The 14,515-nt window shown below is 41.7% G+C and overlaps 4 protein-coding genes across 6 annotated transcripts; 2 read left to right on the top strand and 2 right to left on the bottom strand.

Moving 5' to 3' along the window:
• Positions 1–32: 32 nt before the first annotated feature.
• Positions 33–5,648, bottom strand: LOC108654708 (uncharacterized). Its single transcript, XM_018106218.3, has 3 exons — positions 4,996–5,648; positions 3,186–4,086; positions 33–2,457 (listed from the first exon to the last, which is right to left on the bottom strand). The coding sequence occupies exons 1-3, from the start codon at positions 5,081–5,083 to the stop codon at positions 1,902–1,904; spliced, it is 1,545 nt and encodes a 514-aa protein (XP_017961707.1). The 5' UTR covers positions 5,084–5,648; the 3' UTR covers positions 33–1,901.
• Positions 5,649–6,761: 1,113 nt separating this feature from the next.
• On the top strand, positions 6,762–7,472 carry LOC108654712 (leptin receptor gene-related protein). Its single transcript, XM_089261855.1, has 3 exons — positions 6,762–6,780; positions 6,871–7,126; positions 7,194–7,472. Exons 2-3 carry the CDS (start codon positions 6,905–6,907, stop codon positions 7,308–7,310), a joined length of 339 nt encoding a protein of 112 aa, XP_089117981.1. The 5' UTR covers positions 6,762–6,780; positions 6,871–6,904; the 3' UTR covers positions 7,311–7,472.
• A 180-nt stretch (positions 7,473–7,652) lies between these two features.
• On the top strand, positions 7,653–11,160 carry LOC108654706 (TBC1 domain family member 31). Its single transcript, XM_018106213.3, has 4 exons — positions 7,653–8,102; positions 8,170–8,283; positions 8,347–10,771; positions 10,839–11,160. The coding sequence occupies exons 1-4, from the start codon at positions 7,792–7,794 to the stop codon at positions 10,971–10,973; spliced, it is 2,985 nt and encodes a 994-aa protein (XP_017961702.1). The 5' UTR covers positions 7,653–7,791; the 3' UTR covers positions 10,974–11,160.
• On the bottom strand, positions 10,962–13,048 carry Atf-2 (Activating transcription factor-2). 3 transcript variants are annotated; one of them, XM_089261850.1, is made up of 3 exons: positions 11,896–13,047; positions 11,710–11,823; positions 10,962–11,677 (listed from the first exon to the last, which is right to left on the bottom strand). In XM_089261850.1, the coding sequence occupies exons 1-2, from the start codon at positions 12,947–12,949 to the stop codon at positions 11,726–11,728; spliced, it is 1,152 nt and encodes a 383-aa protein (XP_089117976.1). In that variant the 5' UTR covers positions 12,950–13,047; the 3' UTR covers positions 10,962–11,677; positions 11,710–11,725. The 3 variants fall into 3 exon arrangements, with proteins under 3 accessions (XP_089117976.1, XP_089117977.1, XP_017961709.1); XM_089261851.1 differs by having other exon boundaries at positions 10,962–11,823; positions 11,899–13,048; XM_018106220.3 differs by having other exon boundaries at positions 10,962–11,823.
• Between the last annotated feature and the right edge of the window lie 1,467 nt (positions 13,049–14,515).

Genomic DNA, 14,515 nt, shown 5'->3' with positions numbered 1-14,515 from the left:
ATATTTCAAACTCAACATTTCGTTTGCAGTTGGTTTTTTGTGTTTGTGTTATTTTATTTTTATTGTAGCAAAGTACAATTCCAATTGTTAGTATTGTTGAAAACAATATAAAATAGTTTTTTCATGCTTTAATTCAAGCTGCTTAGCAGTTGAAGACTCCTTATTTTCGTTTCCTTCCATATTTTATTTAAAATTTTTTTTATTCGTATTATTGTATTTCTTTGTAAGTTGCTTTATTTTTAAACTCGTGAGTTTTTTGTCTAGCGTCTTTAATGTATTGTTACGGCCGCAATTGTTTACGTGGTTGTTGTTTGTGTCTTATGTTTAAATATATGTATATATATATTTATTTCATGTTTATTTACAGCAATTGAGAAAAATGTTGCGCTAATATTTGTTATTCTTCGCGTTTCTTCTTCTTTTTGTTTGGAACGTGGAGCAGCTACATTTAATTTTGGTTTCGTTAAATTTGTCGCTAATTAATAAATAAATTTCGTTAGTTTTCTTTCATATTTTCTTTTCATTTTTGTTTGTACAATAGACGCGTATTTTTTGTGTGTGTTTTCAGTCGTTTTTCATTTACTTTACATGAATGTGCTGGAAATTATTGTTAAGTTATACTTGTAAATAATTCAACGCCTTTCAAATAGTTCCAATATACATATATATATGATTTACATATAAGTGTACACATATACATATATGTTTATGTATGTGTGTTTGTTTTTGGTTACCAGAATTGTATTTCTAAATTGACACAGATAATTGAAGATCACAAAGCGTAGTACGATAAAAAAGTATTAGTAAATCAATTTTGTTTATCCTTTTTGGTGGATAGGGGAAGGGGGAGTCGGGGAAAATACCATAAGTAATTAATTTCGTTAGGCTTTTGTATATAAGTATGTTACAATAATTACACAAATAGGGTATATATTACATACATACATGCATGTATATAATAATTATAATAATATATAATTTACGTTTTAATTTTATATGTATGTGTGTTTTCTTTTTCTTGTTCCAATGCCAATACGCAGACTTTAAAATAGTTTGTTTTTACTCAAAAATTGATTCTTGTTAGTGTGTTGATATAAAGTACAATAAAATGTTAAAATACAATACAATATAAATAAGTACACATTGTTTGGATTGTATTTAAATTGAATCAGTAGCATATGATGCATCAGGAGCGCGGGTGTGGGGGAGAGGGAGGCTCGTCATTTCATTATGAATGTGTTATTATTTGTGCAATATATTCTGCTTTTGATTGACAGCCGCACAGCAGGTAATGCTGCGCAATAGCTGGACTCGGTCGATTCGACTCAACTGAACTCAACTCGACTCGACTCGACTCGACTTCGATGCACACAGCAGGTAACAATTGCAACAAAAAGGGGGGCATGTCAAGGACGGAGGAAGTGGGGCGGCGGTCAGGGGGCGGGCTCACATTATATGCATGTCTTACACCATAGCAATGCACGATTATGATACGATACGATAACGATACATAATGCATATACATAATAAGTTCAGGACTTACACTCAAAAGTGAGGGCAAGGAAGTTGAGAGAGATTTCTTTGTGCTGTTCAAGCTAGTTGTTGACTCGAGGAATTTAATTCCAGCGACTTTCTTTAGGAATACATAATCTATACAAACGCGCGCGTATCTGTGTGTGTGTGTGTTTGTGTGAGTGTGTGTTATGTACATACGCGTACCTGTGTATATATGTATGTGTGTGTGTGGGTGTGTCTCATGTGTAACAGTTGGCTGACAAAATGGATCAGTTCTACTTAACCAAGCCAGGCCAAGAGAGACAGAGAGAGAGAGAGAGAGAGACAGATGGAGATATAAAGAGATAGATAGAAGCGGACTGTCTGTTGTCCCTTTCGCACACAATTTACTTCTTGCTCTTGCGCTTCTCCTTCTTCTCGTCGCTAGCAGAGGCTTTGGCAGCAGCAGCGGCAGCTGCATTGGCCGCAGCATTCAACAGATTCATATTCGGCTTAACCGTTCCCTTCTTCTGTGTGGCTGGCTGCTGGGGCGTGGCTTGCGTAATGTTGTTGTTGGGAGCTGCGCTGTTAGCATTGTTGGCATTTGCACTGGCATTAGCATTAGCATTGACACTGGCCGCTGGTGTGGCCGGCGTCTCGTCCAGGAAGAGCGGATTCTTGACCTCCATTTCGCCAGTTGGCGCCAGGCCGGGACATTCATAGACAGTGTAGTCGCCCTCCTCGTTGTCGTCGTCGCTCTCCACGTCGGACAGGCCGCAGCTGCCGTCGGTCGCCTGGCAATTCTCCATGGCTATGATCTGTTGCTTCTGATGCTGATAGTGATACATTTGAGCGCTCTGCGCCAGCTTGCGATCGCACGACGGTGAGACATCCTTGTTGGGACCGGTTACACCATAGGCTGGATAATCGACGTCTGCAGCGGCTTTGCTGCGATTGTGGAACCTATAAAGGGTGAGAAAGATGAACAGATGGGTTAGTTTTGCTATTAAAATGTATTGCAGTTGCTGTCGTAATTTTAAATGTAGTGATTATGATATGATCAATGAAATTAGAATGAAGACGTTTAGCTCAACAGCTAATCTTAAAAAATGGTTTGATATACATATTTTCCATTCAACCGGAAATAATTCTTATGCAAAGGAAATGACATAAGTAGTACAAATAAACGAGTTATTTTCCCACGCGTCGTATACGTAAAATTCTAGAAGCATATGCTCAAACGTGTGGACCCCCTTCTGCGTACGACAGTGCGTATGCGTAATGTTTATGAGAAATATATTCAGATATTGTCAGTCATAATCAAACAGGCAGGTTTATTTTAAGCATCGTCCGCGTGATATATGACAAATATTTTTACCCCAGTTACGTTTGCTTTTTTGTTAAATATATCATTTTCATTTCATGTGATATCAGTTAGAGGAACAAATGATATTAACGGCATTGACCATGCTTAGCAAGAAAGGATTAAGAGTTGAAATGATTAGGTTAACAAATAATATATATTTTAATAAATAAAACTTATTTCATTTCCTCTCGTCTCACTATTGGCTGTTATCTTCAAGTAACATGCAATTATTTCTTACATTTACCGCTTCACTCCCAGCCTCTTGAAGCATCAACTAACTTAGTAAAGCTTTCAATTAACATTCCCGTCTTTATCTAAAACTCACCAAGTAACGCCCAGTGCCAGAAGTCCCACAGTTACCGCCGCACTGACACCCGCAATGAGGGCGACAAGGTAGACGCCCATCTCACTGTTCATGCCCAGATGCTGACGCAGGACGAGCTGCTCGTTGGCATCACCTGTGTTGACTGCATAGGCCGACTGCGGGGACTTGCTTTGCTTTTGCAGCTTATCAATCAGTGCATTTATCTCGTTGGGCGACTCCTTGGTCTGGGGCAGATTGACGCCGGCCACTGCGGCAGCAGCTGCCGATTGCGGCTTAATGCGATGGAAGTTGGCGATGGCCGTGTCCAGGAGCTTGGGTGGCTCCTGCTTTGGCGAGGACTGCACAGGTGATTGGGGCTTGCTTTTGGCGGTCACTACCTCGGAGCCGGCGTCCGGTGCCGGTGCATACTCCTCATAGTCGTCCAGGGCACGAGAGTCGAGCTCACCCGACAAATCGTTGGCCGTATCAAAGAAGCGCGCATCATTGGGACCCACGGCAAAGGCGATGCGGCCACGCGACTGACTCGGAATAATGCGATTGTAGTTATTATCCAGGCTATCGAAATTGGGCATCGGCTGTCGCATCATATCGGGCACCGTATCCAGCGGACTGCCATATGCGGCATCCCCCTCCACATTGTCGTATTGGTCATATTGATTATTCAAGTTGTTGTTGTTGCTGTCGTAATCGTTCTTCATCTCGGCCAACACCTTGGCCTCCTCCTGCTGCCGACGATACTGTTCGTTCTTAAGCAATTGCCGCTGACGCAACAGCTGCTGATTAATCAGCTCCAGCTGCTGCTCGAATTGCTGCTGCAGTCGGCGTCTAGCGTGATCCTCCATGAGCTGCTCATAACGCTGCGGCTCCATAGCCGAGGGCTGTATAGGCCGCCGGCGAAGACCTGACAGAGAGAGAGGAGAAATGCAATTGATTAATTGAGCACAGTTGGGCGTGGACATGGGCACTCATTATGCTAAAATGTCAAGGAGTGCGAGAAAGAGCTAATGCTAATGAGACGGACATTGCGTGCCAGTTGCTGTTCAAAAATAAAAGCAGAGCCAAAAATAGAAAGCAACACACCAAGCCGCAGAATGCGGAGGAAAGGCTGGAGCTGCGTGGAACACGCCCAAATAAAACTAAATATGCTACCGGAATAGACAAACAAAAAGTCAATTTAATTGCCAATGCCTTAAAATAGACCAATTACTGCACACACTAACACACGCACGCACACACACACACACGCGCACACAGACAAACAGACGCGCTGTGACGTGCTTGGAAAAACTTTATTACAATTTCAGCGCTGCCCTGAAAAGTAGGCTATAAAAAGCGTGTTAAGCTGAGACTGCAACTAACTCGAACTCAAGCAGCCAGCAGGCGATAGGCTATATATAGTGTGGTGGGTGGCAGCTGGGTTGGGTTTGCTTTCAACACCTATACACGGACACACGCATACATACCTATAAACGCCAACTGCTTTCGCTGCAGCTTTTCAAGTGTGTGTGTGCGTGTGTGTGTGTGTGTTAGGGTGTTTTGGTTTGATTCGTGCATATTTGATGCGCGATATATATGTATAGACACCCACACACACACACACGCACACATACACATGCACACTTATACTATACTCATGCATATCTAGTATAGAGTATACACAAAACGAAGTGGCAAGCGGCTGCTGGCGCCCGCCCTTCAGCCCCATTCACGACGCAAAAGTTTAAATGACATGCACACACACAGTCGTACCTCTAACTGGCGGTAAATATGTATGTGTGTGTTGGTTTGTGCTATTTTTAGGCATATGTACCTGGGTAAACGGACATCTCGCAGTGACCCAATATGCTGCACATGAGTATTGCAATCAGTGCGCAGCTTATTTCCATCCGCTTCGCCATATTGTAGTACGTTTCACTCTCGTTCTCTTAACTGTTTATTGCCGTTTTAATGGTTTTTAACAATTTAATTGTTTTTCTTCGCTTTTTCAATTAACACTTTGGTATAGACACTTGGCAACTGGTTACCATATGGCCGGTGTTAATGCGAGCCGTGCATAGCTGCTGTTGCCCTTTCAGCCTTTAGAGTTTATTGATTTTCACACCAATACACACGGACACACACACACACACACACAGGCATACAATTAGAAGGCAGCTGCTGGCCACAGAATTCGCGTGGGCGTGCAATATTTTCTATCTTCTTTGCAATTTCCTCAACTGGAATTGGACTCTCGACACTTTGCGCTCGGATATTTGAATGCCAACTGCACCTGCACCGGCTGCCACAAATGTCAAATGTTGCACTTTTCTTTCAGTTTTGTGATTGCAGTGAAATTCAGTTATGGAAACTTGTGGGGCTGCTGCCAATTAAGAGTATTTGACTTTTCTCGTTCGAAGCTCTTTGCGTTCTTCAATCGCCGACGTATACCGTTATACTGAATGAGCTCAAAAGCAAGCAAAACCAGCAATTGGTAGCTGTGACGCAAATGTTATGTCCGCCCCCGCGCTGTTAAATGTTGCGGGCAGCTTTTGTGGCCGAGCCCAACAACAAAGAGCACTGAAGGCAGCCCGGCGCATGCGTTCTAACAGTACACAAAAAAAGCTCGACACGTCCGAACAGGAAAGTGTGTTTGTGTGCGTGTGTGCGTGCAGGGATTCTTTGAATAAACATTCATGCATTCATGAAAAAGCCGAAGCCAGATTCGACTCCTTGAACAGCTAGCAGGTGGCCGCTACGTAGTCATGCACACACACACACACACGCACGCACACACGTACATACATCCATATACACACTTGATGTTTGACATGTACTTGTGCAACCCCACAATTGTTCGTTTGGGATAGGGCAATTTATTTTTATCAATGAATTTTCAACCCGAAAGCTTTCTATTCACAGGAACGTATAAATGCTGCGCATCTTTGACTTTCCACTTAATATAGAAAGCCCAGGTAAAGAGTTATCTGAGTATATCAATTATGAATTAGTGTATCCTAAGCAAAATAAAATATTAAATTTATTCTTACTCGCCGGATTATTTGAATTTTAATCTACGATAACAATATCGATCTCTATATTTTTTAATTTTTAATTTTTCTTGTTTTTTACTTTTACAAGCTGGATAATAGCTTAATATTCTCGCCTTTTTCATAAGCTATTTAGCTCTAAATAGAATTAATTGCGTTAACTGTCAATTAGACATTCATAGCTATAAAAATTTGTTGTTATTTTACCTGTTCATTTTGATTGCACTTAAAATAAAGAATACCCCGCTTAAAACGCTGCTCTTAAGACGCGTTTTATTACCAAAAATACACTAAATATTACATCGCAAAAATACTGCTTTTGATATATACATGTTATCGATACCTAATCATTGTTATTCGTGAATCATATTCTTAGCCTAGCCACAAAGAAAAACCATAAACAAATAAAATGGGATCTGAGAAAGGTATTAGTGGAGCTATAACGTTGAAAACGATATTGACTAACTACTTATTATCTTTTTACATGGTTTAATTAATACCACCCAACGTATTTGCCGCCGTCTACTTGTCATCGCACCAACAACAACGAAAATACCACCACCTATAGTGTAAGTCGCAACACAATATATATGTATATATATGCACATCTATGTGTGCGTTTTTCCAGCATTTGATAACACCTGCACTTTTTGTTCCAGTTTGATTATATGCGCGTTTCTAACGGTCCTGGGGATGACATTCCTAATCTTGGCCTGTGCGCTGCCCACTCCAAAGATATTCTACCCATTCTTCGTACTGCTATTTTATGTTTTGTCTGTGTTGCCCGTTTTCATATCAAAACGGACGACCCCAAACAACGAAACTAATCCGAAATCGGAATTCGCCCTTTTCCTTACTGCTGGTATGGTGCTGAGCGCCTTTGCATTGCCCATCGTCTTGGCACATTCGGCTGTCGTAAGTTCTAAATGAAATTCGATTTATAATATATCTATAACAGCTTTATCTTTGCTTAATCCTCCAGATAAGTTGGACTGCGTGCACGCTGACGCTAATAGGAAACGTTATAAACTATTCAACCATGTTTGGTTATGCCATGCGTGATGATGGCTTCGATGCGCCATATGGAGGCATGTTTTAAATTGAAATCGAGTTTAATTTTAAGCGCCCGTCTACGATTATTGGATGTAGCAATTTGGATGCCGCTAGTTTCATCCAAGACGACAGTCAATCTCACAGTAATAAATATATTCACAAAACAAATATTTAATTGAAATAATATACATAATAGTTATAAACCGTGCACGAAGTATGTTTTTTATGACGATTGGAAATGATACACAGTCAATTAGTTGGCAAGTGGAACGGAGCTCATATTTATATGTATTTTGCAAATGAATAGTTTTATTTCAGATGAATATTTTGATATGCAACAACATATATAATTTTATGAGTTCAAAAGTATTTACTGACAAAATAGAATAAAATAGAATTGAACTTGTTCCACATAATTTTTGAACTGTTTGATGCAAAATCAATGTATCGAATATCGATAGGCTCAGGTGTGCCAGTTCGCTCGTGAACCAAACAGTGTCAATTGTTTTTTTGAAAGTTTGGTAGCTATGGAAATTCCAGCAAAAAGTGTTTCGATTCACGGAGACTATTTTCGACCGGCTATTTCCCAATCAAAAGAAAATGTTGTTCAAAATGAGGGGGCAGAAGATGAATACGACACGTATGGGGATTCAGAATGGGAAATTGACGTGGCCAGCGAAAGTACCTTGGACAGCGCCTATAGCGAGTTTGAAAAGGAGCTCGCCACTGAGACACAGCCAAGCAAAGAAGGGATAAATCAGCCACACAGGAGCACAGCAGGCTTGAACGATGTTCCAATGCACAAATATCCATTTAAGCTAAAGCAAAATGAAGAGGGGTATATCCTAAATAGTTTTCTGATTATATGTATGATATATTTCATGTTTTTATAATATTATATTTAGAAACATACTCACTGTGCACAATACAATCAAATCTGTGGACAAGGATCTAAGGATTCGCATTGCTGCTTACTGCTTTAATGAGATGAGCAACAAACTGGTTGTCATTGACAGGCGGTGAGACTCACTGATTATTTCTGTAGACAAATCTAGATCTTACAGTGTCTATCCCATACACAGTGGCAACATCTACATCTTTGATTTTGTGTGCAAACGATATTGGCGTCTGGGCTTCATAGTGCCAGAGGCAACTCTCCTGCGGGCTTCACCGCTGGTGCATAATGAATACATTGTGGGTACTGAATCGGGCTATGTCTTTATCTTTAATGTAGAAAAGGCATCTATGGTGCACACTAAAGTGGGCGATGACGCTATTAATGAAATTTCCTTTGGAAATCGACTTGACAGTAACACTGCAAGCAACAACTTAATACGCTTAGGAGCTACGGCTGTCCTATTGAACTTTACCACGTTGCAATTGTCGCATAGACTTGAGTTTGATCACTCCAGATATACATTGAAGTTTGCCAGTTATCTACCCAAATCGGATAAGTTTTTCACATGCTTCACCAATGACGCGGTTCATCTCTGGTCCAGCAGCAATCTGGGAACGGTGTATATTTCGCAACCCATTAAAGCACGCGATCGCACGATACGATTGATGCGTGGCGACACGTCAAAGATACCAGAGATTGCCTTACGTGCTGAATATGATGAGGAGGAGGACAACTTGGATGATGAGCTGGCATTTAAGTATGATGATCAGCATTTTTCCGATGGCAAACTACTTGCCTATACTTTCTCTCCAAATGGGAATAAACTCTTGTTGAGCACAGTGGATGGATATTTGATGATGCTCAACACAGCATCCCTTGACTTGGAAAAGCTGTTCAAACTCCGCGACTTCATTTTGAAGCAATTCATGCTGCTGGCACAACCCAAGAATCGCATTCTGTTTGCCATCACAGCTACCGGGATGGCTGTCATGCTGGATCTGTTGCAGACGGAATACAAATTAATCGTGCAACGTTCGAATGCTTTGAGCCTAAGTGTTAGCCGTGATGGCAAGCTGCTTAGCATATTGTCTAAAAGTGGCGAGGTGAATGTCTGGTCCACTTGCCGGCTGTATAATTCACTACATGCACAGACGAAGTGCATTTCGCAGGTGCGCGCCGCACTGAAGCAACCGGCGGTCAAGCTGGCTGGTCTCGTCAGTGGTCCAATGAATCAAGAGCTACGAAAGCTATTAAAACGTGAACGCTTGGAAGCTATGCTCGCTGAGTATGGGTTTTATCCGGAGAAATATAGATTCATTATATGGAGTGTGCTGCTGGAGTTACCCTCTAACACTGCCCAGTTCCAAGAGCTGCTTAAACACGGACAGCCTCAAGTGGTCAAGCAACGTGCTGCTAAGATAAAGTTGAAAAGCGATGCTCAGAGACGAGGCGTTATAAAAGTGTGGAGCTGCTTGGCTCATTGGTGCAAGGTGTTTGGCCACACGGACTTTATGCCGGATCTTATCTATCCGTTTGTCAAGCAGATGACCAAGAACAGTTTGGTAGTATTTGAACTGCTTGTGACGCTATTGCTCAACCATTTGGCATTATGTTTTGAATTCCATCCAATGCCGCCAGGCAATTATCTGGCCTTGTGCGAGAACGTGCTGCAGGTGCATGATAAGCAGCTGTCCAAGTTCTATGGTGCAATGGACGTGCAGCCAAAAGATTATGCCTGGTCGTTGCTTACCAATGGCTTTGCCGAGGTTCTGGACGAGCAGCAGTGGCTAGTGCTGTGGGATAATATTTTAACAAATCCTCCATACTATATTGTATTCGTAATTGTTGCTTATAATATGATGCAACGGGAGATCATTATGCGTCTGCCGGAAAAGTCGGAGGTGGTTGACTTCTTTCACGAGCAGACGCCGATTGATGTCACGAAATGGTTGAACCGCGCCCGTAAGCTAATGAGCAATTGTGCTACCGAGGTGCATCCAGAGCGTTTCATGGCACCCTTTAAGCCCATACCCAAGGGCGTCTATCCCAAGTTTTTAAAATATCCCAGGGAGTGGATCGAGCAACAGGAGCAACTTAGTGATGAGCTGATGAAACAGCAGCAGGAGATTGACGCACGATTACGCAAATTGGAATTGGAGGAGATCCAAATGAAGGAACGTCTGCAGGAGGGTCTCAAGCAGGAGGAGCATGCGCGTCGCATCAAGGAAATGGAACAGCTCTACCAGGACACCATTCAGCGTGAGGAGGAGCGCATTGCCTGTCATCGCAAAATGTTGCTGACCTATCAAATGGAGGCACGACAGCGCAAATGTCAGGTCTTGTCTAAGTTGCAGGAGACGGAGCAGCGTCGCAAGATCTTGGAAATGGAGAAGGACATTGATGGACTGATGCGCAGTGTGGAGCGCGAGCGACGTCGTCAAAATCAAGAGATGCTTTTCGCCGAGGACGAAATACGCAACCAAGAGATGGAGCTAATGGCACAGCGGTATTCCAGCTGCCTACTCGATTCACCTCTGACCGTCAAATACTACGAAGAGGTACAAAAAATGCGCAACGAAAGTGATAAGCTTAAGAAACAGCTGAGAGAGGTGAGTGATAATCATTTAAATATTTATGAGTACCTATACTATATAAACCTATATCGTTCGCCAACAGATGGCCATGGAGCAAGTGCAAAGCTCCACAGAACAACCTTCAACTCCCTCGAAACTCAAAGCTATTGAGTATTCCATTCATGAGATACAACAAGAACTGACGGACATTTTGAATAGCGAGAGCAACAGTCAATAATCGGGGCAATATATATTTAACAGAACTTAGTTAAAAAACTAAAAATTATTTAGTTTAAATATTTTAACAAATCTTTACAAATATTATTTACGAAATGTTTTCGAAGCAAAGACTTATTAGCTAACATCATTAATTATACATCAAAATTGTGCATTATTAACCAATAAAAATTAACACAATATTTTTATACCTATATATTATTTAACATATTTATTATATACAAATAGATTGGTACTAACATTTATATGTGTAATAGATTTTTATAATTATATATACATTTTGTATTAAATCAATATTTTTTTAGATCTACGATCCTCAAGCCTAAAGACGCTTTTATAAATATATATGCAACCAAATTGTATCTTAATATGCATGTAAATAAAGTCATAGATTATAAAATTTGTTGTGCTTATAGAGGAAGCGCGTTGAACCGCACTGGTTACAATTTTAAATAAATATCATTTATATACAAAAACTTTCCTCCCACAATCTATTCTCTTAAGTTAATTTAAAGGAGAAGCAAACCATTTGATGGCATGATTCTCAAAGAGTTAACTTAAAGTAAGTTTTATATATATACAAACAACTCTTTTCATTTTGTTATTTGAAAAAAATTGCCTATTCTATTGTCACTGTTCAGCTATATACATATATATGTGCATATATGGACCTATGCATAGTAATTTATGTACAAGGTCTTAATCCTATTTCTGAGCCACTCGGTATCTATAAGAACCTATCTATATCAAGGCTTACTTCTGATCCAGTGGCTGACCAGGCACTAACATCTTGGGCACGTTGATGACCAGGTGTATGCTAGATGGCGGTATTTGCAGATGATTGCCAATAACTAGTGGCGAAGAAAGAGAAAAGTTGTCTTTAAATATCCAAGTGCGCTTGCTCCATTTGAGTATTCGCTTACCACTCGCAGTATTGTTGCCTTGCTTTTGCAATTCGCGCTCTAATGCCGCAACCCGCTCGTTTAGCTTTGTTATCTGTTGCTGCAGCTGGGCGTTGTGCTCTTTTAGATCTCTATGCGCATTGCGCATCTTGTCGCGATAGCGTGAGGCAGCTGCTCGACGTCGTTCCATGCAATCCTCGTTGCGTTTGACCACTGCCTTCGTCTTGGGAGGTGATGAAAAGCTGCGCTGCTTTCGATTACTGTTGTGGCTGTTGTTGAGTATGGCTTTGAGGCGTTCCTTTATGGGCAGCTGTGACGTGGGCGTTAGACTAGCGCTGCTCGGCTCATTGACTGGCGGCACTGTGTTCTGTGTAGAAGGCCCTGTTGGGGCTTTGTTTGGAGCAGTTGTACTGGGCTTAGGTAAGATAAAGGGACGCACTGTTTGCTTAGAAGGCACTGGTTTGCTTATGGTGGCAGGTATCGTAGTAATAGGTAGCGTTTGCGCTGGCAGCACCCACGTGATCACAGGTGGTTGTATTAGCTGCAATGGAGGCGGACCTTGAGCTGCAGCTGGTTCAGGTACTATTGCAGGCGTTGTCAGCAGGTCCTCCACATGGGTAACTGGAACGTCCAGTGGACTGCTATTCTGGCTAACTGTTTGATTTGCTGCGGTTATTGCTGGTGTCTCCAGAGGATAAACCTGCGGCGTGTGCAGCGAATCGCCATCCGTTGTTGGCGCTTCGGTACGTTTTGGTGTCTCTGGCGCGTTCCCTGCCACCGCATTTTGCTCGGCGGCCCGCTGAAATCCTATGTCAAATGGGTTCACATGCTGCAGATCATCAAACAGGCCCACCTCCTCACAGTTTTTGATCAAACGTGTTGGTGTTGGCGTTTGATCAGTTGCGAAGAGCTGCTCAGGCTTTTGGCCCAGCGACAAGTCGAGTGTCATAGACATATCATGCTTAGATTGGCATTGGCCATAACTATTGTAATTAGCATTGTCATCGCTGGTTTTCGTTTCGAAGTCCGCAAACGAAACATCTGTCATGTCCGCAATATTTGCATCTGTTTCCATTGTAAATATTCATTTAATAACTAAACCAAAATAATAACAAAAGTTCTGGCCGTGCTGCAAACCTATCGCGAACTGTGGCGGCCAGTCGATAACTTGATAAACTGTTAGTGTGTAAAACATTGCAAATATGCAGTGTTGCTCAACACTTGAGGACCAAATCGAACTTTACGTTATATTTCAAAATGCAAGTGGGAAAATTTCATAAAAATCTTTCGACATTTGTTAGGTACATTTCAATTTTAATACATTTTTATCTTTATCAACTCAAACGTTTACTTTTTTTTTCAAATTTCAACTATTTGATTGCAGTTGTGTTTGTCAGTCTTGACCCAAAAGACTTTGACATTCAGCACTTCCGACATATGCGTATCAGCCGTCTGGCATCTGCATCCGAATTGCTGGCGCGTAATTTGAACCTTTTCACAGCACGTAGACGCAATCATAAAAATAAACGAAAAAAAAAAAAAAAAAAAAAACACGAAAACATTTTTGGCAATAAAGAAAACCCCATAATTTAAAATTTTGTATCTTTTAAATTAGATTTGAAGGAAGTGAACAAAAAGAAGAAATCAACAAACAGCAAAAAGACACGCAAAATGTTTTTGGAAACGCAACACGCAACAAGTAATTTTCTAAAACTCTGGGACGTATTTTTTATTTCTCACCGAAAAAAAACGCACACACACACACACACACACATACTGCCACAGCATCCAAGCCCAGCTAACAACATACTTGTCTTGTCTTGTGGGTCAAGTTCAGTGTCCAAATCCTCTACAGCTTCCCAAGCCAAAATGGTGGGCCCCACCACCACCACCACCACCATCAGCACCAGCAGTACGAGCAGCATCACCACCAGCAACAGACGAGGAAGATGCACAGCATGAAAATTAAGAAAAAGTGATGCGTAATTACAGTCATTCTCTTTCACTGCAGCAAACGGGCAGCGATTCCCGATCTTGAAGCCCGGCTGGGGTTGAGTTTGCTGCTGAGATGGACCACTCGGCTATGTTGCATGCAACACACAGACGCGGTTTTTGGACAGCCATGGCCATGGCCGACGCCGCCACCGCCGCCGCTGTTGCTGTTGCTGTTGCTGCTTGCCGGTAGAAACAATCAGTTTGAAGTTCGTTCGCATAATTATGGGCAATTTTCAAAGAACATGCGTTCCGTTGAACATCCTTTTCTCGCTCGATCTCTCTATGCATCTCGTTTCCACCAATTGCTCTTGATGCTGCTCGCATTCAAAGTATCTTTCGTTTGGTGCGCCATTTCTGCAGCTCCATATGCAATCCATGCAGATACATACATTTGCAAAAGTTTTGCATTTGTTGCGCCAGATTTGAAAATTACAGGCTGTCCTGTCGCTGCAGCGACCAAGCCAGTGACAGAGCCCAGATATGTATATAGCTATATATGGGCATTTGATTTGGCAACTGCCAGGACTTGGACCAGGTGATTGACTTCTTGGCAGGCGCACATAATAACTCATAACGGCATTAAGCATGTGCAACGTGCAACGTGCAACTTGCAACGTTGAAGGACCTGCAACCCTCTGTTTTGCAT

Source organism: Drosophila navojoa, chromosome 5, assembly GCF_054131105.1.
Source record: "Drosophila navojoa isolate 15081-1374.11 chromosome 5, UAZ_NAV_1.0, whole genome shotgun sequence".
In the NCBI taxonomy this organism is placed as follows: Eukaryota; Metazoa; Arthropoda; class Insecta; order Diptera; family Drosophilidae; genus Drosophila; species Drosophila navojoa.
This window is presented reverse-complemented; position numbering and strand designations above follow the sequence as displayed.